This window comes from Onychostoma macrolepis, chromosome 19 (genome assembly GCF_012432095.1).
Source record: "Onychostoma macrolepis isolate SWU-2019 chromosome 19, ASM1243209v1, whole genome shotgun sequence".
NCBI classification, from domain to species: domain Eukaryota; kingdom Metazoa; phylum Chordata; class Actinopteri; order Cypriniformes; family Cyprinidae; genus Onychostoma; species Onychostoma macrolepis.
Window position 1 is genome coordinate 16705372 of NC_081173.1, and position 23000 is coordinate 16728371.

The 23000-nt window shown below is 36.9% G+C and overlaps 1 protein-coding gene across 5 annotated transcripts in view; it reads left to right on the top strand.

The window, feature by feature from the left end:
* Nucleotides 1-8295, top strand: part of gatad2b (GATA zinc finger domain containing 2B) — a 39310-nt gene extending 31015 nt beyond the window's left edge. For 4 of the 5 annotated variants that reach the window (XM_058753258.1, XM_058753261.1, XM_058753260.1 and 1 more), the window contains 5 exons: nucleotides 424-793; nucleotides 1128-1330; nucleotides 2106-2216; nucleotides 2378-2597; nucleotides 4061-8295. In XM_058753258.1, the coding sequence (XP_058609241.1) occupies nucleotides 424-793; nucleotides 1128-1330; nucleotides 2106-2216; nucleotides 2378-2597; nucleotides 4061-4197 (1041 nt within the window). In that variant the 3' untranslated portion in view covers nucleotides 4198-8295. The remainder of the gene's footprint in view (nucleotides 1-423; nucleotides 794-1127; nucleotides 1331-2105; nucleotides 2217-2377; nucleotides 2598-4060) is intronic. The other variant, XM_058753259.1, reaches the window with a different exon arrangement.
* Nucleotides 8296-23000: the final 14705 nt, after the last annotated feature.

Here is a 23000-nt window from a genome sequence, read left to right on the forward strand (position 1 = left end):
TAACATTTTAAAGTATTTGACATGCAGTGCTCATATATCTGTGAACACTTGAGTAATTTTAAGAATTAAGTAATTTTGAACAAGTGTTTGAACCCATTTATTCAAGTGCACAGTTTGAAAGAAACGGAATCTAAGGCCGTTCTTTTTTTTTTCTCCTGATGTTTAAATCACGTTTTAAAATATCTCTTCCTTAGGATGGTGCATAAAACAAGCGAACTGGAACGGGCCTCAGCTTAATAGCCGAATAAAAATTGTGCATTAAATCACAGCAATATTCATAGTGTTGTTCAGTTTTATATCGCCAACAAAATCATATTGAATATGTCGTATATTCAATACATCGCCCAGCTGCAACATGAATCATTCATAAAAATGGATTATGTGGGTTACTGATGATTTGCCCTTTTGCTTTGTGTGATGCAGGCTGCCAGCCAGCAGGTGGGGGTCTCGCAGCGTTCAGGCTCGTCCTCTGCTATCTACATGAACCTGGCACACATGCAGGCAGCAGGAGCAGCTGGTGTGGCTGGCGTCGGGGTAGGTGTGAGTGGAGTTGGTGCTGTTAGCCCCTCCACCCTTTCCAGTGCCTCCAGCGTGGCTTCTCTGAACGACCAGGCCAGCAGCCAAGCAGCCGCTAAATTGGCCCTCCGCAAGCAGCTGGAGAAGACCCTGCTGGAGATACCTCCACCTAAACCTCCAGCGCCCCTTCTGCACTTCCTGCCCTCTGCTGCCAACTCTGAGTTCATCTACATGGTGGGGTTGGAGGAGGTCGTGCAGAGTGTCATTGATAGTCAGGGTAGGAGTAAGAGGAACCACCCACACCACAAAAACACCTTGCACAGTAGGGCTGCGCAATATGGCCTTGATTTGAATTGCAGTATGGATAAGCATTGACATCTAATGCTAAGATCAAAAGTTAAAAGAACACATTTAAACAGCTGCTCTCGTGTTCAAAAGAACTACAAAAGTTCTAAATCGTTTAAGACCATTCACATTTGACCTAAAAGTGAAGTAAGTGAATGCGGTTTAATAATCACACTAGGCCATATTGCAGTTTCAGTTTGTATTGTATTACTAATTCACAGCTAATTCTGTTCAATCACTAAACTCCTGTTTACTGCTTTTGCTAGGTAAAATGCGGGGGTCACTGCCACACGTGGAGCCGTTCTTCTGTGCCCAGTGCAGGACTGACTTTACCCCACACTGGAAGCAGGAGAAAAGTGGTCGCATTCTCTGTGAGCAGTGCATGACGTCCAATCAGAAGAAGGCCTTGAAGGCCGAGCACACCAATAGGCTCAAGAACGCTTTCGTTAAGGCTCTGCAGCAAGAACAGGTCAGTCAGTATATTGAGTTTTCATTTTACTGCTGATATAGAGTTGTTAGGATTCCAAAATTTGAATGAAGAAATGAAGCTTGATGATTCTCCATACATGTTAAGTTTCAGTACATCACAAACTAGTATGCTACAGTGCTGTTATTGTTGACTAAAATTAAAACTATTAAAAATAGTTTAATAGAAAAAAACTTAAAGAAAAATTAGAAATGTTACCGCAGCATCTAACTGAAATTAGGTAAAGTATGGAGTTTCTGTGCTACTAGTGTCACCTAGTGGAATTACAAAAATAAAGCATATTTTTAAAACAACCTTTGCAAAAGTGAATGCATTTAAACTTCACCTTTATGATGAAGTTCTAAAATTGAAATAAAACGTTAAAACTGAAATGATAATAAAAACTAAATATAAGCTGATCCAAATGATTAATAAATACTATTATAGTATATAAACAATATTAAAATAACACTGGAAAGCTACAAAGCACACTGCTTTATTGAAAAAAAATTTATATTAACAAAAAAACATACATAGACATAACCTAGATTTATTTCTCAATTATTTAACATTTGCTTCATTTAAGTAATTAATCAGGACAAATAAACTATACAAATAATATATCATTTTATTATTTATTCATGAAAACCCACTATTTTTAGTAGTAGAAGTGGTGGTAGTAGTAATATTGACTTTTGCTGACATTGCAACTGACATTGCTAGCTTGTGGTATCTGTAGCTGCATGTTGACTTCCTGTTTCTGTCTCTGTCCATTCAGGAAATAGAGCAGAGGTTGCAGCAGCAGGCTGCTCTGTCCCCCAGCTCTGCCCAGACTGTGCCCAACGTGAGCAAAGGGGAGACCATGATCCGACACCATGCCCTCCGACAGGTGCACACTCTTATTGTGTACAAATAATTGGATCTCATGAGATCATTTTTATGGATTTTGAAATGACTGTTTTATACTGGCCCTTCAGCTAATCACAGATTTTAATGACTCTATCAGTTTAATGGTACAAAGTGGTGTCATGAAATTTAACGCTGATTCAGTCTCATTTTGTCTTTCAGACTCCCCAGCCACAGGCCGCTCTACAGCGGGGTCTGTCCAGCTCAGCGCGAGGTGTCCTCTCTAACTTCGCCCAGGCCTCCCAGCTCTCAGTGGCCAGTGGGCTGCTGGATATGACAAGCAAGCGCTGTGGCAGCAGCAGCAGTACCAGCAGCAGCAGTCGGGCTCAGCATGACAGCCGCAGGCAGATCTACAACATCCCTGGTAAGATGATGCAGTTTAATTAGGAACGCGCAGCATACCTTAACTACATAATTTTGAAACAGCGCAGTGAGGAAATGTTGTATGGGTTAAGGATTAATTATGGAATCACAGTTTCTTAAACTGACATTCATCCACCCCTGAGGTCCAGTCTCAACTCATCGATTATGCAATTCTTGACATGCTATAGGACCCCAAGTAGACTGATTAGAATAAAATGACCAGAGAAAGTGCTACGCAGTAGTGTTGAAGATGAAATACTAAATTCTTCAAAAAACCAGGCTGTGCCACCTGACAAAGATTTCAGGATGTAGAATTATTATAAAGCAGTGAAAGTCAACACACTCTTCATTTGAACAATGGCTGGAGCTAATGCTTAATAGAGTTTTAGGATGTTATCAAAAAAGGATGAGTTAATAAAATAATTATTAAATGAAGTTAGAGAAGGTCTAACATCCTTTCTTTGAAGATTACCCTTGTTTTGAAATGTACTTAGCTGTGATTTATTTATTTTAATTAGGGTTGTCGATTTAAAGTGTTAATTAGTTATGGGGGGGGGGGAAACATGTTAAAATTCATCATGCAATTCAAGGGATAGTTCACCCCAAAATTAAAAAAATAATAATAAATAATAATAATAATAATAAAATGTCTATTTGAAATCATAATGACTTCAAATGATATTTTGGGGATAATTTCTCATTAATTAATAGCCACATTATGTAATTAATTAGATTTAAAAATGTGGTCCCACTTTATATTAACCGTACTACTATGTTCTTTTAAATTTAATAATTTGGTACAATGCACTTTTTGTGTACATACATGTTTTACATTTATATTTTATTATACCTGCATGTAATTACATTTGTAATTACACTGTTGACCCATCCCTTACACCTTAACCCACCTTTAAACCTACCCATAGCACCAAACCTGTCCCTAACCTTACCCATGTCCATAACAGCAAAAGTGTTTTGCAATACAATATGAACACAATAAGTACATATTTTTTGATGTAAGTACATAGTAGTTAAGGCCACTTAATATAAAGTGGAACCAAGAAGGTTAATTGCTTGAGAGCCCTAATTTTAATAATGATTTATTTTTCTACTTGTATGATTATTTTAATTTTGACTTTAGTATCCAAAATGGTCCAAGTATGTTTGGGGGGGGCCATTGAATATACAGAATATATTTAATATTAAACTATCAATTTAGCAGATGTAGCAGTTTATTTTAATCGTAATTGTTTTCTCACTTATTTTGTTGTATTTTATTTTTATGTTCTGGCATGATTGTTGGGATTCAGTTAGAAGTTAGAACATGTTTTTGTTGTTCTTCCAGATTATGTCACAAACGTTATTTTGTTAAACACCACCTTTTTTTTAAAAACTTCTTGTCTTTTCTTTTTAATTTCCTTGAATTTTTCCCCTGCCCCTCTCTGTCTTTGTCTTTCATCGCAGGTCTGAATATTGCCTATCTAAATCCGGGAGCCATCGGGGGCCACAAGGCATCCAGCCTAGCAGACCGTCAGCGGGAGTATCTGCTCGACATGATTCCCCCACGCTCCATATCCCAGTCCATCACCGGGCAGAAATGAGCTCAGACGGGACTGCAGATCCCCCTTTCGGACGCCCCACCACCCCTCTGTTCTACATCAGAACATCCCCCACCCACCCACCCAGCCACCCCCCAACACATACACACGCACACCATCACCCCATCGCATGCAGTGCCTGTCCGTGTGCCTACCCAACTAACCCATAAGAACAGCTCAATCAGTCAGACTATAAACACCAGACTGTCAGTGCATCTCAAACTTCGGTTTCCTACTATAGCAAAGCTCTTTATTGTTATCTCAACTTATTATTGCTGTTGTTATTGCTACTTCTATTATTATCACAGTTATTATTATTAGTATTATTGTTGCTTCTGTTACAGTTACTTATATTACACTTATTAGTAGGTTTAGTGGTTTTTTGCATCTTTTTATGTTCTTACCCTTATGTTTTTCTTTTCAGAGGGAGGTTGCCAGATTGCAGGGTCAATTAAAAATATAAAAGCTCGTTTTTTGGTTCATTTGAAAGCTTCCTCCCTCAGTCGCCCCTGTAAAATTAGACTCATTCTCTCTCATGTCGTATATGTTCAGTTTCGAAGTTGGAATGGTTAAAGCGTTCTTACCTGAGAGAGAGAGAGAGCAGAATCTTTGTAGCGTTACACGTTTGGAAACTACAAAGTCCTCCAAGAACCTTCTGGTTCAGAAAGAGCGAGACAGACTCATGTACATTGATCAGATTGATCCTTATGCAGAGTGCTGCTGATCTAGTCAACGTTGGTTCTGCCTTGAGAAGGCCACAGGGAAAATGGGACCTGCACTAGCACGGATGAGTCTCCTGCTGTCGAATGTACAGAGAGAACTGTAAAATTGGAGTGCATGCGCCCCCACAAACAGGATCTCTCCCGTGTCTCTCAATGCCTTCACTTTCACAGGATGCAGTGATGTAATGTAACTTCGTTTGTGGTGACGGTGCGTTTCACTGCACTGCAAAGAATGAAGCCAGAGAGTCCCATCATCATGAACTTTTGTCTCCTTTTTGATTTGTCTTTCTGCTTGGGTGTTTTTTGCATTTATTTTGAACCCCCCACCCCCTCCCTGTATTTACTGTTTTGTTCTTTATATTTTAATCGGGCGGCGTCTCCATCTGAAATGGCGTTTCACGTATCTTAAAGGTACTTGCCACTGGAGACGATAATCATTGAAATGGCAAATAGGTGGAGTTATTGGAAAAACGGTTTATGCATAGATTGTTAACGTGAGTTTTAACAGAAGGCATTGACAAGGATCAATCATCGTGTTAAAGCAATGCACATGAGATGCCTCGTTATGGAGGAGCACTTTTCTTCTTAATAATTGAAAAAAAAAAAACAAATGGTTAAGCAAAAGAGGACAAGAATGTTTCAGCTCACAGGATCTTAAGGTATGGATGCCATCGGATGTCTCGGAGAGAGCTGGGAGAAAGACTTTTTGTGAGTTGTGCGGTGCATTTCATCTTTTCAAAGAGTCCGGTTTTTCAAACCCACATTATGGTACATGTGTTTATGTTTCAGTAGACATAACCTGGAGGCGTTTGAATGATGGTAACAATATAAGCAGTGTTTGGTCAATATGCAGTATTAGGGATTCTGTGCAGGATGATTTTGCATTCTGGTTGGACTCACGATAATCTTTTGGTCTCATTTAGTTCTGTGTTAGTGAGGTAGTGCTCCATGTTTCGGTAACGTGGATCACAAATGGCTTTCAAAGGGTTTAACATCTGCTTGTTGACAAGAAGTTGAGCACTTAACATTTCCCCCCCCCCAGCCTAAGCATTTACCATGACACGTTTGGTTCTTTTGGAAATCAGACTTTGAGGTCTGTCATGCAGGTCATGTTTAATAGCTGAGAAACTCGAAAGCTATTATGTGTTTGATGGTGAATTAATGGAAATAAATCTATACACATGCGTTTTTCTGTCATGTGTATAGTCACTGATCCTTGCAGTTTGATTTTGTTTTTTTGTTTAAGTGTCCTGTGTAATGCCACTGATTTGTGGTGGAACGATGCAACTTTTGAACAAAAAATTTTGAAGCTACCTTGGATTAAATTTTCAGGTGCAATATTAGATAATAGGATGTTTACACTTTTTTTTTTTTCTTTCTTTTTTCCTGATAAATCAGTCCCTTGTAGTCATTCTGTTCAATCTTTGATATTAAGGGGTTGATTTTATCTTTGCTCCAATTTTATGATCTGTAATGTTTTTTGTTGTTCTTTTGAAATGAACGTAGGGTGTTTATAGTAACTCATTTCTCTCTCCTGCTCTCTCTTGTAGACTATATTAGATGCATCCATATACCTGTGTTCATATATTTACGAGAAAGTTGGATTTTGAAGTTTAACTTCCTTTTTAACTCCTCAATTAAGTTCCATTTTTTTGTTTGGTTGTTTAATTTCAGCTGTTTCTTAAAAAAAGGAAAAAAGAAAAAAGGAGAAAAAATCAAATTTAATCAAACAAACAAAAAAAAAATGTATGAACAGATGATGACACGATATTTGCTAGGTCAGAAGTAATAATGACTTATTGTACATATGCTTTTTTTCTCCCTTGAATTAAAAATAATGAAATGAAATTAAAATGGTTGTATATTGTGTAGAAAAGCAAACAAAAAGCCATGAATATTGTGAAGCTTGTCATTTCGTTTTGTGATCACTGTGTATTATTGTGTAACAAATGTGCAAAATGTATGGGATTATACTTCTCTTGTTTTTGAATGAGCTCTTTAGATGCATTTTCTCCCCGGCTGTACGTTTTTGTAGTATGTAGTATTTGCAGAAGAAAAAAAGTTCATTGTTCTGGTGGAGCGTTTGATCCATTCTGTAGTCTTTGGACTGAGACATGATGGGACAGTCTCGTATGTTACTTTTTTTTGTTACCTCTCTTTTATTTGTTTTTGCTTTTTATTTTAAACATTGAAGTTACGTAGATGTTCGGTGAATAAGTTTCTTTCTCTAACGTCCCACACAAAGTGTTGATCTTACAGAACATGGACTGGATGAAACATTTGACAGTATTACCCCTCACTCGACCAAATCCAAAGCGTTCATCTTAAATGTAAAATCAAAGCACGCTATTGCTCAGTAACATTACTTTTAGCTAAATTACTGGGTGCAGAAAACCCTACAGGGGAGATTGTGTACATTTGTTTTCTGTTGCTTAAAGTACAAACTTTCCTCAGTATATCCCTTTTTTCTTTCTTGGGGAAAAAAAAAAAATTCACAATGCTCTTATTTTTTTTTTCATGGAAGATTGTATACATTGTATACGATGAAGAAGAAAAACTTTTTTTTGTTTGTTTGTTTTTGACTGTTCCAATGCTTATTGCCTTCAGCCTTTAAATCATAAGACAAAAAAATGGACAATTTGCACACATGCAAGTTTTGATTCTAAGGTTTGTGACATTATTAGATATACTTTTACAAGTTTCATGTCATGGAATCACTGTCCATAATTCTCTGACTGGACAATCAGCTTTTCTGGAGTTCTAACGCTGGGGTTTACTTCTCTCTTCAATTTTTTTTTTTTTTTTCTTTTCTCTTTTTTTTCCTCTCCCTGATTTTCATTTGTTGCAAGTACAAGTCTTTTTTTGTTGTTGTTATTGGAGCGGGAGAGAGGGTTTTGGGTCATCATTTCTTTTTGATTTTCTAAATTTCATCTGAACTTTCAAATATTTTTAAATAGAGTTAGCTGCAATTTACCCAGTTTGAATTTTAAAGCAAATGGCAATATGTTGAAATCCGTTTGTAAAAGAAAACTATGTATAATTAAAAATGTGTACAGTAAAAAAAAAAAAAAAAACTAAAAAAAAAAAAATGAAGTACTGGAGATTGGCTTAAACAATTATTGATTTTAGTCAAGGAAAAGAAGTGCTTTTTGTCAAGTTTTTATTTTCATTTAGAACATTAATCCAGACCTTTTGCACATCCTTGATATTTAACTGTCTAAAATGGAGATGAAAAAAAAAAATGCTGTTTGATTACTGCCGGTTGATTAACAACAATTATGCATTGACTGAAAAAAAAAAAATAAGCTAATTTTGGAGGAAATAACTTTGTAATATTTATCACTTGCAAGCTATGTTTAATAAAGGATGGAACAGTTTATCTCGGAGTGTGTTAACATTTGTTCAAAACTCATTTTGGTTCTTTTGCCATTTTTAGCATTTCTGTCCTTTTTAATTTTATTATATATTAATATATTCGTATTTTTTGATTATATTATTATTATTTATACTTCTATTTTTCATTTACATTTTAAAACCTATTCCATTGTCTCTTCTTTCTTTCTTTTTTAAACCATACTAAAAAAAATATATATATATATATTTTTTGATGACAGGTATGTGGCTGATTAACAATGTTGTCACATCACTCAAAGTTAAAGAGCAACAAATGTAATGCTGCCACAATCAGAGTTCTCACACTCTTCCAGCCAGCACACATGGTCTTCTGAGCCCTGGTCATTCATGTACAGACTAATTGGCTTCATTATAAGCTTTGACTTTATCCGGTCACTACAATTATAGCTATTTTCCACAGCATCGCTGTATCCTGCCAGCAGATTCAAGGTTGTGCTCTCTTTAAGGGGCGATGTCTGTTATTCTCTTCCAACCAGTGTTAGTTGACTCAGGTGCATAAGGGATCATCTGAAATTAGACAATGAGTTATTACATGATTTTCATTTTTATTCTCGTCACACATGACAGCAACTGACAAGTTCTATTTATTTATTTTTTTTCTAATTCTATTTTTCTGGAGACAAAGATGATCAGTTATGAGGATCAATGTGTTTAGAAAACATACTTGTGTTGCTTTATGCAGTAGTAAAGTGCTGTATCTGAGCACTGCTACCTGACCTGTTATGTGTATTGGATATTCCATGGTATTCTTTCAATGAATCCCATCCGGTGAATAGATATTGACTGGGCCTTCATCCAGCATTCCAGCCCTTCCTGTTTGCAAATGCCCGAAATGAAATATAGCAATCATGCGACTGTGAATCACTACATCCTGCCAGAGTGATCAGAAAAGAAAAAAAACCCGCCATTTATAACTTGGTTATTTAGTTTTTATTATTAATAGTCTATTAGAAATAGGCTATTGAACAATGCCAACATAGCCATTACCAGGAGGGGACAAACAAACATTTACTACTTCAATTTCAGACATAAAATAAATTGTAAACCCTTTAAACCGAAATCAAACCAAATTGGTTTTTGCTCAGTCAAAATAACAAACATAGCGCGGTTGTAGCTGCTGTACAGGACGGTAATCGGAATAATAAACTACTTTTGTTGTGCGCAGGCGCGTCCGTTGTATTTGGTGAAATATTACTGATACTTTTTACGATAAGAATAGTGTATTCCGATCTGATAACCGTTTTCCCAAATAATATTCAGCTATCAAGTCTTGTGTTATGGGGATCATGTCAACTGTTCAGAATCAGAACTAGCGGAGCAGTTTCACGGCTTTGCTTTTCAATCAACAAAGTCTGAATTTGTTGGCGAATCAGTTTGATTCATTTGGAAAGTTTATTGTCGCACTGAATCGTTTGCTGTGGTTTTTTACACCAAAATAGTAAGGGATAGTTTATAAGACAGAAAACAAAAAGAGCGCCGAATGAGGATCTCCCTTTTTTTTTTACATTTTAGGAAACAAAACTTTCAAACGTCTTCTATCGTTTGTCAGCTTTTAATTGAGGGAGTAGGTTGTGAACAAATTCATACTGGAGGTAAAGACAAGTTATAGCCATTTGTCCATAAGTGTATCACAAAAGAGTATCAAAATATGGGAACACATTTTTATCAGGAGACATGTGCCCCAGCACTGATGAAAGGTTTTATTTTGGGCTCCTATATAGGATACTGTATGCATTTCAGAGTAGACTACTGTAAATCCCGTTGTGAATTAAATTACATTTCAATCCTTAAAGCCCCATTTTGCAATTTTAATCATTTTAAATTTAATAGGTGAGCTAATATCTAATACCGTTGCTGACACAGAACATACAGTTCTTGCTTTGTGTGCATGCCTTGCTTGTATTAAGCAATATCCACATCTAAAATTATGCTCTGCCCACATGGTTTTATTTTTCTGGGAATCAACCCACAAACACATTTCCTGTGTTCCACTGTGCTTTTTCGTCTGGGGTGTGTTTCAGTGCTCAACATACGCCTACCTGCTCTGATGTCTCTGTATTACCCAACCTCTGTTCCTGGGCCATAGTGCAGATGCATCAATGAAAGGGTGTGCTGGGGTCCGAAGGGAGGTTGTAGGATCAGAGCTGATTCTGTTCTCTGACCTTGAGCGTGTAACGGGTCAGAACTACACATCTGGGCAAGATGGGGTCACAACGTGTGTGTCATTTTCATGTTGGACTGTAGATACATTCTCAGATTATGTAATTAAAGGTTGGGTAAGAGCTCTTGTTGAAAAGATTTAAAATTCACATAGTATAAAATGTACCAGAAAAGCATCCCCCTGGAAACCTGGAGTGGTTAATTTTCTGTCTTTCCAAGAATGTCCCTCAGGCCACTACATAAGCATTCAGTGCCTGCAAACTGAAAACTATTAGTCATTACTATTAGTGTAATTTCCATGTCATTTCCACCTGCACACGCATTGTTTAGTGACAGCTTGTCTCGATTACATCTCATTAGTCATCAGGAAGCGTGTCTGGAGAGGCTGCAGGTTAGTGGATGTCATGACTTTGGAATGAAGTTCAGTTGGGAATGATTCCTTTCATCAGACCAGCTGCAGGACTCGGACATGGTAAAACCTGTTCCTCTCTAAGTCAGTCTGCTCACGCCGTCCTGGTCCACCCAATTTTTGCATTTTTGGTAGTAATGGATTACTGGTGATCTCTTTGTGGCTGAATCATTTTGTCTGATTAGTATTTTCCAGTCTCTTGTCAGCAATAGAGGGCAGTATTGAGCAGTACTGCGTGAAGTCTTCTGCATCAGGGGTTATACTCTCTTGAGTGAGTGATTCTTTACTGACATATCCATCTGCAAATACCTTGATTTCATATTCGGTATTTTGACATCATTTTTGCTGATTTTTAGTGGTTGTATGGAGTGTAAAACATCAAATGTAAAATCAGTTCATCACGTTATAGATATGTTTCACTAATATCTGACAACCAGAAAGTGTCCAATTAATTTGTTTATTTTCTTTTTTACTTTTTGTCTTCATTTTCTGTATTATCTTCATTGTCTTTATTTTTTATTATTTAAGGTTTAACAAAAATATTTTTATGAAAGGTTTTTCTTGGAAAGTGTGTGCTATATTTGCTATACCAATTAGTTGACGCTGGCCATTGACTTCCATAATATATATTTTTTTTTCATACTATGTTAGTCAATGGCTACCGTCAACTGTTTAGTTACCAACATTCTTCAATATCTTCTTTTGTGTTTAACAGCTGAGAGAAATTCATACAGGTTTGGAACAACTTGAGGGTGAGGTAAATGATTATAGAATTTTTAATTTTTGGGTGAACTATTCTTTTTTAAATGTTCAAAGGACATTTAAGGACACTTACAGTGTGCAGGTCAGACATATTATGGTAATGTAATGAGTTTAAATAGCAAAAACTCTGAAGAAACCAGAGTAAATACAGTATGTGACCCTGGAACACAAAACCAGTCTTAAGTCGCTTAAAATACATTGTATGGGTCAAAATGATTGATTTTTCTTTTATGCCAAAACTCATTAGGATATTAAGTAAAGATCATGTTCCATGAAGATATTTTGTAAATTTCCTGCCGTAAATATATCAAAACCTAATTTTTGATTAGTAATATGCATTGCTAAGAACTTCATTTTGGACAACTTTAAAGGCGATTTTCTCAATATTTAGAATTTTTTAATTTTTTTTGCACCCTCAGATTCCAGATTTTCAAATAGTTGTATCACGGCCAATTATTGTCCTATCATAACAAACCATACATCAATGGAAAGTTTATTTATTCAGCTCTCAATTACCCTTATCACTGGTTGCGTGGTCCAGGGTCACATATGTGAAGTAAATATGTTTTCCAATCCACAACTTCTTGGTGTTGCTATGCACTTGCTTAGGTGTTTAGAATGGTTGTTGGCATATTAATTTTTGATTGCAAGAGTGGTTTCTAGGTTTTTACATACTTGCCCAAGCCAAATGACCCCATTCATGAGTCTCTCGCATCATTCCTTCAATGTATCAAAAATGCTTACAAAAGCAAAAGTATACCTCTTCTCAACAAGCCACACATTATTCATGCCTGTAGCACAAAATAGGCCAAAGAGTACCTTATAGTCAGGGGTTCAAATCATCTAATGAGATGCTATACACATAATAATTACATGTTTTTGTCACTATTATTTTGAAATTACACTGTGATATCAACACTAACATAAAGTGGTCATGTTTTCTAGCTAATTGACCCTTCGCAAAGACTCGCCCCCCTTACTTACTTTTGCTACGTCTGACAAGCCATGCCGTTCTCATGCAGTGAAAAATACATTGCAGAAAAAAGAAGAAACTGACACCGCGCCAACAGACAAGACAGAGCAGGTTACTTCTGGAATAAAACAAAATCTTAGCTTTCAAATTTTGTCATATTTTTAAGAAATTCAAACAATAAATTCCATTTTGTGGCTCTTTAATGTGTTGTGACAGATCGATGTAGTGCCTCAGTTCAAGCGGCACTTGAACTGATCATCTCTTCCTCTTTAGTTATAGCATGAAATAAACATGAATGAACATCTGAAGGTATTTTGTTTCAACTGTGGAAAGACATCAGTACACGCCATTTTTAAGTTTAAGTCCACTGAAGTTAATCTACTCTTCTGTCTGATTTATTTGTCGGACAAAATAATGGATTCTGCATTATGATTGGTCAGAACCATAATGCAGAATCCATTAGCCATTATCCAAAGCATAAAGAATTCTGTACAATTTCTCACCAGACTCATCCACTCACTAAATTTATATAATTTACAGTAATTTAATCAAATGTAGCAATGTGTGTAAATCAGTAATATGAGATGCACGAGACATTAGAGGACCTATGAAATTAATTCACGATTTCTCAGTAGACAGAACAGCTCAACTTCAGCTGAGATAATAGTGACAGGAGTCTCAGTCCAGGGGGTGTATGAGGTCTTCATTCGGCTGTTATCCTCTGGCCTTGAGAAGGTTATGAGATATTAGTGAGCTCACAGGTGGCAGCTGTAGCACAGACAGTCCCTTCACTGTCAGCATTCTCATTTCCACCTCTTTTCATGGTGTCAACATACATCTGTGAAAGTCTCGCCTTCAAAACTCCCTCACATTCTTCCAAGCATGAGGCTGGGAATGAAGGGAATGATGTGTTATTAAACAAACAGCCAATCGTCTTCTCTCTTACAGCTTCAAGGCAGCTTGTTGAGTCTGTCAATGGAAATGCATGAAGGTTTTCTCATTTCTGAGGTGGAATTCAAGGTGAACCATCACAAGCTGTTGTCATTTGGATAGAAACATTGACGTAACAGATGAATGACAGAGAAAATATTCAATCCTGAATTCTAAGTATTGAACACTAGATTTACATTTTCTAATTAAATGTGATTTGTCCATAAGACCAAGTCTAAATAGCCCTTTATTTTATTGATAAATTGATAATGGTATAGGCCACCTATAATCATAGGCCAGCATGTCTGTGTTGCAGATCTTATTCTGTCCTGATTCAAATGAAATCATTAAAGAATCACATTTTGGGCTGAGTGCTTGTATTTGGGCTGAGTGCTTGTATTTGGGGGTGGAACTCAGTGTGTACAGTTCTGATTGTTGTCTGGGTGTTTGGGGGCCTGAGCATCTGCTCAGGAGACTTTAAAGTGGCTCTCTCTATTGATTTCCTTTCACTCCAATTAACAGGACAGTTTGTATAGTGCAATAGAGCTTGTACACGATGTCCATTTGTAAGCCTCCCTCAGTAGGTCCTCCTTGAAGATGATAAAATCAAAATGTACATTCATCACACAGTTTGAGCATTACATTTTCATAAGGCAGACAGTTGATTAAATCAGGAGCTTTTCTTCATGGTGTATATTTCCTTTAAATGAAATTCAGTTCTTTGTTTAGAATCTACCTCTATTCAAATCAAATACTTGAAAGGAATTTCAAACTCATGAAGGTAAAATATGCATATATCTACTGTAATGTATCCATAGATCACTATAACTTTCCTCTAGAATTGATCCTCTGTCAGTCAGCTGCTCTGAAACTCAACTAGGTTTCTAATGAAGATTTACAGTGGGGGAAAAAATGATTTGATCCCCTGCTGATTTTGTACGTTTGCCCACTGACAAAGAAATTATCAGTCTATAATTTTAATGGTAGGTTTATTTGAACAGTGAGAGACATAATAACAACAACAACAACAAAAAAATGCATTTCAAAAAAGTTATAAATTGATTTGCATTTTAATGAGTGAAATAAGTATTTGACCCCTTTGCAAAACATAGTACTTGGTGGCAAAACCCTTGTTGGCAATCACAGAGGTCAGACGTTTCTTGTAGTTGGCCACCATGTTTGCACACATCTCAGGAGGGATTTTGTCCCACTCCTCTTTGCAGATCCTCTCCAAGTGATTAAGCTTTCGAGGCTGACGTTTGGCAACTCGAACCTTCAGCTCCCTCCACAGATTTTCTATGGGATTAAGGTCTGGAGACTGGCTAGGCCACTCCAGGACCTTAATGTGCTTCTTCTTGAACCACTCCTTTGTTGTCTTGGCCGCGTGTTTTGACCCATTTTCAATGCCCTGGCTGGCTTCAATGCTCTGGCCCTGACGGCACATGGCCCCGTCCATCGTCCCTTTGATGCGGTGCAGTTGTCCTATCCCCTTAACAGAAAAACACACCCAAAGCATAATGTGTCCTCCTCCATGTTTGAGGGTGGGGATGGTGTTCTTGGGGGTCATAGGCAGCATTCCTCCTCCTCCAAACGCAGTGAGTTGAGTTGATGGCAAAAAGCTTGATTTTGGTCTCATCTGACCACAACACTTTAACCCAGTTCTCCTCTGAATCATTCAGATGTTCATTGGCAAACTCCAGACGCGCTTGTACATGTGCTTTCTTGAGCAGGGGGACATTGCAGGTGCTGCAGGATTTCAGTCCTTCACGGCGTAGTGTGTTACCAATTGTTTTCTTGGTGACAATGGTCCCAGCTGCCTTGAGATCATTGACAAGATCCTCCCGTGTAGTTCTGGGCTGATTCCTCACCGTTCTCATGATCATTGAAACTCCACGATGTGAGATGTTGCATGGAGCCCCAGTCCGAGTGAGATTGACAGTTGTGTTTCTTACATTTGCGAATAATCGCACCAACTGTTGTCACCTTCTCACCAAGCTGCTTGACGATGGTCTTGTAGCCCATTCCAACCTTGTGTAGGTCTACAATCTTGTCCCTGACATCCTTGGACAGCTCTTTGGTCTTGGCCATGGTGGAGAGTTTGGAATCTGATTGATTGATTGCTTCTGTGGACTGGTGTCTTTTATACAGGTAACAAACTGAGATTAGGAGCACTCCCTTTAAGAGAGTGCTCCTAATCTCAGCTCCTTACCTGTATAAAAGACACGGAAATCTTGATTGATTGATAGGGGATCAAATACGTATTTGACAAATGCAAAAGCAAATCAATTTATAACATTTTTGAAATGCGTTTTTCTGTTATTCTGTCTCTCACTGTTCAAATAAACTAACCATTAAAATTATAGACTGATAATTTCTTTGTCAGTGGGCAAACGTACAAAATCAGCAGGGGATCAAATATTTTCCCCCCACTGTATTTAGTGGAGGAAGCTCAATATCGACTCTCAGCCTTGTGTCTTATCTCTAAACAATTATGTAGCTCTACCCTGATGGTTTTACACACTCGTGGTCAAAAAAAGTGAACACATTTTTTCCTCAGTAACCAAAAAGGTCATGCCTAAATGTCACTTGGAATGTTCACAGTTTCTTTTCTGCTTTTTAATAATATCACTTGTCAGTTCATCAGATGACTCATATGCACAATGTTCCAATAGTTCAAGTTGTCTAAGCTGTCCAGACAGTCCAAGTTAGCTATAATTAGCCTCATTTGCTTGCAGTTTGAATAGATTTCAAATGCATTGTGTAATTGTCTTAATGAGTAGTTTTTAGTTTGTTTGTTTTATTTATTTATTTTGGTTTACCAGTAAAAGCATTTAAGCAGTCTTAAAATGATAAAAAATTACTTGATAAGCAAAAATTGTGTAAGAAAATACGTTTGTTTTTAGAAATTACATCTTTTACTTATGCATATTTTACTTATCCCATTGGAAACAGTTTATTCTGTTTCACTGGAAATAGATTTAGGATATTTTAAGGATGTTTTGATACTGTGTATTATATGTGGATATTTCTATATTATAGGCTGCATATCTGACCATGGCTCTGTAATGTACAAATGAGACTAATGTACAATGGGTTGTTCATTATTTGTAAGTAATTTAAAATTGACAAAATTGGAAAATTTCTTCACATTGCTATTATATCCTTAGGACATGTCCTACTAGGTCAAGCTGTGTCAGGTCCAGGTATGCTGTGATGTTGGTCCCTCCCAGAAATACCATGACCCTGACACCCCTTATGAAGGTATGTGCCTACAGGACATCACTATCCATTCCCCATAATAGACCATCAACTTGTGTTGAGTCATACTTAACACATTAGTAATACTGCATGTAAAAAATAATAATAATGATGCATTTCTACCTTACCTACCTAATGTTGCCATAGCAGAGTCCTATATTTAGGACTGGCTTTATAATCGAACATCTGCTTTTGTTTTTTCCAGGATTATTCGAAGGTTCTCTTGTGTGGTGAAGCTCTCATGAAGAATCCAGGATTAATCAAAGTAACTCTGACATTGTTGTGTCTTTGTCTTGGCTCTCTCCCCTCTATTGTTTTCTCCCTTTGCTTTATTTTTCGTTGAGCATGGTGATAACACTTCTGAAGAATTCTGAAGGTTTAGGCTGGGAAGGTCATGTGAAAACTTGTCCTGGTGGGTCTGCTGCTATGGAAGGAGAGTACTGAACATTGGTCATACTGACTTCATTTAAGTTCATTTCAACGTATAATTTCAGTATTAGTGTATGATTTTCGGAGGCTGCATTCCCAAATCTCCATTATATGGTGTGTAAATGTATAAAATATGCAGTAGATGCAGCAATAAAGCAGCAAGAACATGTCTAAGCTGCAATAATACTGAAGTAAAGGGTCAGAGGTCAGTAGTGAAGGATTATGGCCGTTGTAGAGTGGACTGTCATCAGCAGAGAAGAAACCGTTTCTGAGTATACTGCTTATATACTCTTACCACTTTCAGCATATAAGGGAAGAAATGGTATTTGACGTGGATTTGATGCCTGATGATTTAAAGAGCTTCATGTCAGCGGAAATACTTACTTCCTGCTGCAGTGCAGCTGTCATGCAGTAGGTCAAGATTAGACTGACCAGACGCTCCATTTTTTTTTTTTCTTCCTGAGATGGTCTAGTATTTGAGACTCTTTTACGTGTTCCTACTTATTTGTACTTTATAACAGTATCTATTCTTTTATATTGCAGGTATTTAAATAATTACAGTTATTTCAAGCCCATTTTCATCTGTCAGGTATAAAACACGCAGTCATTCTTCACTCTTTTCTCTTGACAGTAATCCGTTCAGCAAAATTACATAACCACACAAGTTAGAAAATGAAGTTTCTGTTCAAAATGTGTAGAGTTCTTCTAAGAATTTTATGCAGTATATCATCTCTCATTTATACCATTGAACCACTTTACAAATCTATTTTGGTTTTTATTTTGTTCTGTTTTCTATTTTAAATCTATTCAGTATTCTTTGAACAGAAAAGAACAGCCTGAAATAAAATTTACTTGAAAATAAAAATAGTTGAAAATAAAAAATTACTTGAAAATTTTACTTGGAAAAAATATATGTGAAATAAAAACAGTTTGTATATTTATAAATGTCTTTACTCTGACTTTTAATCAGGAATCAGGAATGGGATTTATAAATACAAACAAAAAAATCCTTTTTTGACTTTGCTGAGGTTTATTTAGTTGGTGTGATTCTGTCACTTGTTCCTACTAAATAGGAAGTTTCTCTCTGGAACTTTTCATTCCATCTCCACGGTGACTGTAAACAGGGAACATTGATGCTGTTTATTCCACGGGAGAATGTAGTCCCAGATATAACTAGGCCTAACTGACAATTCCCTCTCTGTGATGGCTCTGGCTCTGAGACAAAAACTGAATGAGCCGCCCACCCGAGTGACGAGTCCAGAACACAGGGGTCTTCACATCACTTCCTGTCATCCACCAGTATCAAAGGGTTCCCTGCTGTGTACAGACACAAACACAACAGAACAGCCAAAAGAACACATACATAAATGTGCTGATATGAGGCCAGAGAGATCATAGCTTTAAAGAACTGTGCTTGTGATGTTACTTTTATCCCCTCTTTCTTTGCAGTGTCTATAAACTGCTTTTCTAATATATAGAATGATTCCTTATAGACATTAACCCCAATAATGAGAGGGGTTAACGTTTAAGAACTGAGGACTGTTCCATCTGCCCCCACAGGTTTTCTTCTTGGCCTTGAAAAAGTGCTCTGTTTTTGTTATTTTGATTCCTCTTGGTATTCTCGGTACTAAAGCTTGTCACTGAGGGTCCAAAAACAGTTTTAGAAAATATAGAAAAACCATATGAACAAAAAGCATGACTTAACTGGAAGTTTCAAGAAAACAAGCAATTCATTCAGCTTAATGGAATATTAGTTCCTTTCTTCTGTAGAGCACAAAAGAAGATATTTTGAAGAATGTTGGTAACCAAACAGCTGATGGTAGCCATTAGCTTTCAAAGTGTTTTTTTTTCAATACAATGGAAGTAAATGGCTTCCGTCAACTGTTTGGTTGGATTTTAGTGTGCAAAAAATCATGCACTAACAAACTTCGCATTTCTGCTTCTAAATACTTCAAAAATTGGCCCTATTTTCCACAGTTGTAAGCACCTTACGATTTTTTTTATTTTTGTTTGTAAAGAAAACAAAGGACTAGTTTTTTTGTGAACACTGCAGCACAAATGTAGTCACTTGAGCTTATCTTGCATTAAATCCGGAATATTTCTTCAATGAAGTCCTCTAGGCCAGCATACTTTCTCTAATATTGTCTCATTTATCTAGTGTTTGCACTTCTGAGCACATGAATTAGTCATCAGGTACAGTAAGACCGTCTGAAAAATTTATATGGTTGAGGACAGGGTGGTGTGCTGGGGTGGGGGATGTTTGGGCTGGGGTGACAGACATTGATCACACGCTGATGGACAGCAGGAGATGGGACAGTCCCTGTGGGTCCGTCTGACCACCTGAGACCCCAAACCTACTAATATGACTGCATGGATTGTAAAAGCTGCAGCATTGAGGGAGATGTGGGATTTGTTCGGGGGGCCCTCCTCTTTGCTTGCTTTGGCTGAAATGTGGAGGATTTGTATTTGTGGTCAGTAAGATTTTGCTTTTGTCTCCTCAGGAGACATTTGGCCCTCTGAGAAAGATCTGCGTTTCCGATTTCATCTGGATTTCAATTGACTTTAAGGGATTTATGTCCACCTACAGAACATTCGAGTTTTGTGATTTTTATTTTGGATCAGCTGCAGTGAGAGAATGTTCACAATTAGATTTCCTACCATGAAAATGTTTGGTGGTTTTCTCTAGTTCATTTGAAAACAACCTGTTTAAACCAGCCTAAGCTACTTAGTTGGTCGTAGCTGGTTTAAGATGGTCTCCCAACCTGAGCCGAGCTGGTATTTAGTTGGTTTAGATGAGCAGCCGGCTGCTGATCAGCTGAAAACTGCCAAAACCCCCTTTAAAACCCTGGCCAGATTAAGAGACTAACTAAGACCAGTAAACCAGGGTAGGCTGTTTTTTAGATTCATTCATAAATTATCCTTTTGTGTTCCACAAAAGTCAATGGTTGAGTAAACAAGAACAGAATTCTTAACTATCACTTTAAATGAGAATGAGAAATAGAGGATGTTAACTTGGTAGAACTAAAAAGAACAAGCAAGAATTCCCACACATTACAGTTGACACTAGAAATGGCAGCATGTCTCGGCATGTTTTAATTACAGTTACCATAATACTTTGATCAGCAGCCTTGTTGAAGCAATGCAGAAAAATGAAAACAACTTGTTTTCTTGTTGTGCAACACAAGATGCCTAAGCTATGCTTGAATGTTGAGTAATCATCAACAAAGATGAAAAATGAGTTCAGGTACAGCTCAAGAGTGCAGAGCCACTAGAAATGAAGAAAACAAAGGGAATGAGAGCAGGTCCTGGCCTGCTGAAAGTATCTAGAAATAATCATACAGTTAAAATCAAAGTGAAAACCGTAGAAGTGCAGCTGAGAGAAAGAGCTTAGGTTTAACTAAATCAGACAATTATGGAAAGAGTCCACAGACAGACCTGCTGAAAGATGGGCTAAAATTAAATGACTCAGAATATGTCATGTGATGCTTTTTTCCACTGAAATAATACAGATATTCCTGTAAATCATCTGCACTTTGTCAGCTCTTCAATAAAAAGATTTCTCAATCACGTTTGAATCATTTGTGGAGTTCAAGCCTAAATTCACATTTTATCTAAAAGGAATGTTAAAGGAACATTTTTCATAAATTGGACCCATTCCTAATGGGATCAAACAAGATAATGCAATAATAACTCAAAATATTCATTCATTCATTCATTCATTCATTCATTCAATAGAATTGTATTAGATTATAAAATGACTCTTGTATGATCCCATTACTCTGTTTCAAATCATTTTTAATATAGGGTGTATTTTTTGAGGGATTTTTAACATCTTTTAGGGTTCAGGAGCCGGTTGTAAATGTCAAAAACCTTGAATAGTAGTTAGGCAAAGAGAAACTGAGAGTCAAATGTAATCTCTTATCTCAGTCTTGACTCAGTCTTGAAGTAATAAAAGCCTCACATCATGCCACAAATGTGATGTCTTTCTGAACAAAGGATGCTCTGAGATAGGTGTGCACTTTGTACAGAATATCTGTTTTGCTGTGGGAAAAAAGCAGTCATAGCTGTGACAGCAGCACCTGAGCTAATGCATATTCTGATCATTTTGTTGTAATTAAAAGGGAAACCTGTGCCATTTGTGTTGCCAAACAGAATTGGCATTAATGACTGTTTTCATACAGGTTTCCCCAATAAGTGGTCAGGCAAATGGATAGACTGCCTCTAGACTTATGTCTCTGGTTGAGTCAGTGTTGTAATTTTGTGTTTTTCGTGATGATTTGATGACGGACCAGAGCCTTAGTGTTTACACTTTTCAAAGGAAAACAACCTATAAATGGTGTGCTTTTTATTTTTATTGAAAATGTATTTCAGCTTAGAACAACAGCATATTTTGTTATCGCTGTTCTATTTAAATCTAGAACATGGAGATCTACAAAATTATGGGGGTGGTGTTCCTGGGGACACATGAACTGAAGCCAAATTCTTTTGGATATTTCCACGAGAAAGGTTCAGGACACTTTGTCCTTTTGACTAGCATATCTGAATTTGTCGTTAAAATTGCTCCATGAGCTTCCGTCACTTCTGATTCATTTGCAGCTCTCATAGGCTACCGAACACTTAAACATGCCAACAAACTTGCACACGAGCAGTTGTTAAAGGGGAGTATCGAGAGCCTGTTGTCATGCTGACACATTACATCTGTTCTGAGGGTCTTTTGTGGGTTTCTTCTGCTCAAGGAGACAGAGCCAGATTGTTCCAGAATGACTTTACGATGGGCCAAATGTCAGACTCTTTACCAACTTTCTTTGACACATGCACCATCAGCATTGTATTTGGGAACTGATTTTTCATTCTTGATAGAACAACAGATATTAATATAGTGAATCTGCTCATTTCTGACTCACGTGTCTTGTATATCCACACTCCCTTGTGAAATTTTTATCATGTGCATTATGTGAATCATTGTGCGTAGTCTCTGAATCACACATGCGTGTACAGTAACTCATAGCAAAGGCTAATGAATAGGGTCGAGTAGGGTAGGGACCCTCAGGGTTATCTCAGCCCATGTGTAGCATACTTCTATTCTCACATCTGTGGCTAAACGTAAATATGTGGTGGGCTCCCAATCTGACTCATTCACTCAAGCAGCTTTAATGTAATGTTACTGATATATGTAGGAGGTTACTGTACATGACTCACATGAAGAATTCAAACAATACCACCAATGTTGGCCAATACGAGTATCACAAGAGGAAGCATGCATGCAAATCTGTGGTTAGGAGGCTTTTCCTTTCAACACCGTATGACACTTTCCATCAGTAGAGTTAACAGGTTTTTTCTGCCATGTTGGATGCCATGTTTTCTGCAATGTGGATTTTTATGTGTGTGTGTGCATACACACACATAAAAATATACAAATGTGCATACATATGTATGTATGTATGTACATATTTAATATGTGTATATATATATATAAATAAATATATATATCAAATAAAATACATATTAAGTAATACATATGCATTTATGTGTGTGTAAATTTAGCAAATTACTAAATATTTTATAAATAGGTAACACTCTACTGTGCATTATAAAGTGTAATTAAAGGGTATAATACATTATAATTATTCATAATGTGCGTTGTAATACATTATATCTTGTCGTAAATAATTATAACCAAATTTAAAATGCATAGTGTAACAATGAATTGATAAGTGTTATAATGTATTAATTGTTGTTATAATTATTC